The sequence below is a fragment of the Acyrthosiphon pisum genome, chromosome X, assembly GCF_005508785.2.
Source record: "Acyrthosiphon pisum isolate AL4f chromosome X, pea_aphid_22Mar2018_4r6ur, whole genome shotgun sequence".
In the NCBI taxonomy this organism is placed as follows: Eukaryota; Metazoa; Arthropoda; class Insecta; order Hemiptera; family Aphididae; genus Acyrthosiphon; species Acyrthosiphon pisum.
The window spans coordinates 101511338-101513373 of NC_042493.1; the positions used below are offsets into that span (position 1 = coordinate 101511338).

At 25.0% G+C, this 2036-nt stretch overlaps 1 protein-coding gene across 1 annotated transcript; it reads left to right on the forward strand.

Moving 5' to 3' along the window:
* The first annotated feature begins 1149 nt into the window (after positions 1-1149).
* LOC107882246 lies at positions 1150-1890 on the forward strand. Its single transcript, XM_016800327.2, has 4 exons — positions 1150-1295; positions 1400-1538; positions 1615-1689; positions 1789-1890. The coding sequence occupies exons 1-4, from the start codon at positions 1204-1206 to the stop codon at positions 1888-1890; spliced, it is 408 nt and encodes a 135-aa protein (XP_016655816.1). The 5' UTR covers positions 1150-1203.
* The last annotated feature ends 146 nt before the right edge of the window (positions 1891-2036 follow it).

The window sequence follows — 2036 nt, forward strand, 5'->3', positions numbered from 1 at the left end:
CTCGTGTTCGTGATTTTAACGATTAACAACGACTAAACATTTTCATTTTTTTTTTTTTGAAATATTGCGATTGCGTTTAATTAGCCACGTCTTTCGTAATTTTGAACGAGGGAACCTGGTTATTTTTTGTTAAAAATATCATTATTTTTATTTAAATTACTATAAACGTACAAATATAAAAATGGCTTTCACTCCTCATACGTCCAAACAAGTTTTGGAGTTCTTGCCTTTGAACCCATGGACCGAGGTATGTTCATAAATTATAATAGTTGTGCTTTTACTTTTGAATGTTTGATATGGAAGGTATTAATAAGAGATATTTATTATTCATTTTTACTTTTGTGTACCTAATCATTGTACAAGGATTGTTTCAAATAGTTTATATTAAACCTATGTAGATCATTATAATTTTTAAACGGTGGTGGCCTACAGTCTTTGATGTACACAAATGCAATGGGTACGCAGTATTATGTATATATAATTATTGAAGAACCATATTTCATATATTGCCTTATATAAAAAAACATTAAACACAATATTTACAAATATATTATAATGTATTATTATGTCATTCTCTATGATTCTTTGAATAAAAAAAAAGTGGATTTCAACATATTATGCTAGTCTACACAATATTATACCTTAGTCCTTGTTTTCTAATAAAATCTTAGATCTATTATTTCAAAAATAACTATAATAACGTAAAGAATACATTTTTAAGAACCAATAGGGAATAAGGATAAGCAGTTTAAAAAGCCATTTATTCTATATTCACTTTATTATTAATGTAACGCTTATGAAATAATTAATTCTGAAACCCACAAATAAACGCCTATATAAACATCTTAGTAATGCAACAAAATAAGATCTTTACAAAAATCCTTTGCTACATTTGTTTTAATAAGTCCTAACCTTTTTCATATTTACCATCAAATTATGTACCATCCTCTGCCGATTTTCATCAGTCTGTGCCTGTATATTAATATGTTAAACGTTAGATAAATCTTAAAAAAATAATACTTAGTATGCAAAAAATACCACATACATGTCTAAAATTGAACTAAATATCAATAAAATACTTTTTTTTTAATATTAAAGATTATAATATTTATTTTATTTTAATAGGTTCATTTAATTCAAAGTGGTTTGAAAAATGTTTACGTAGTGACAACAAAGAAATATATTGAAAAGCGAAAAAAGGACATGGAATCAATTTCATTAGAGAGTAGCTTATATGATAAAGTTACACAAATTGAAATATGTAAAATAGTAGCTGTTGAAATTGAAGGCAAATGGTAATTTTTTTAGTATTTAATTAAAAAATAATGTACTTAAATTATATTATATACAACATACAACAAGTGTCTACTTTTATAAATTATGTTCTGTGTTTATTAAGGTTCAGAGGGAAACTAATTAGTTTCAATGAATTTGTAACTGACAATACCCTAATTGAATTAATTGATTATGGCTCTGTTTATGAAACTAAATTAGAAAATCTGTTTGTTCTTCCATATTATTTTATGTATGAACCATTAGTAAGTAAAAGTCATTTACATTTTAAACGCCTACATTTAATTATTCACTTAATGTTAAACAACTATTGTATTCTAGGCTTTATCAGTCACATTCAAAGATTTTATACCGAAGAAAACAACATTTTCTATAAAACCCCTTCTGTCAGAGAGTGTAAATATTGAGTTATAACTTATAGCTATTAATATTCATACTTATTAGTTTTTGTTGTATATATTACTATTATTGTTATAATTATTTATTTCTTCTTAGAATCTATATGAAGGAGCTGTTCTTGTTGATATTAAATGTAATGATATAAAGTTGGAAAATTGTGTTAATGGAAACCAGTTATTAGAATCAAGAAAAGAGTAAGTAATTAACTTTAATATAAATTAATTTTTTTATGTATACCTTGTGCGTTAAATTATTTGGAACATTGGAACCACAGTTTCTTAATAACCTATTATACTTTTCACGATTATGAGTGTAACAAAGAATACAGTGGTTTCACTGTCATG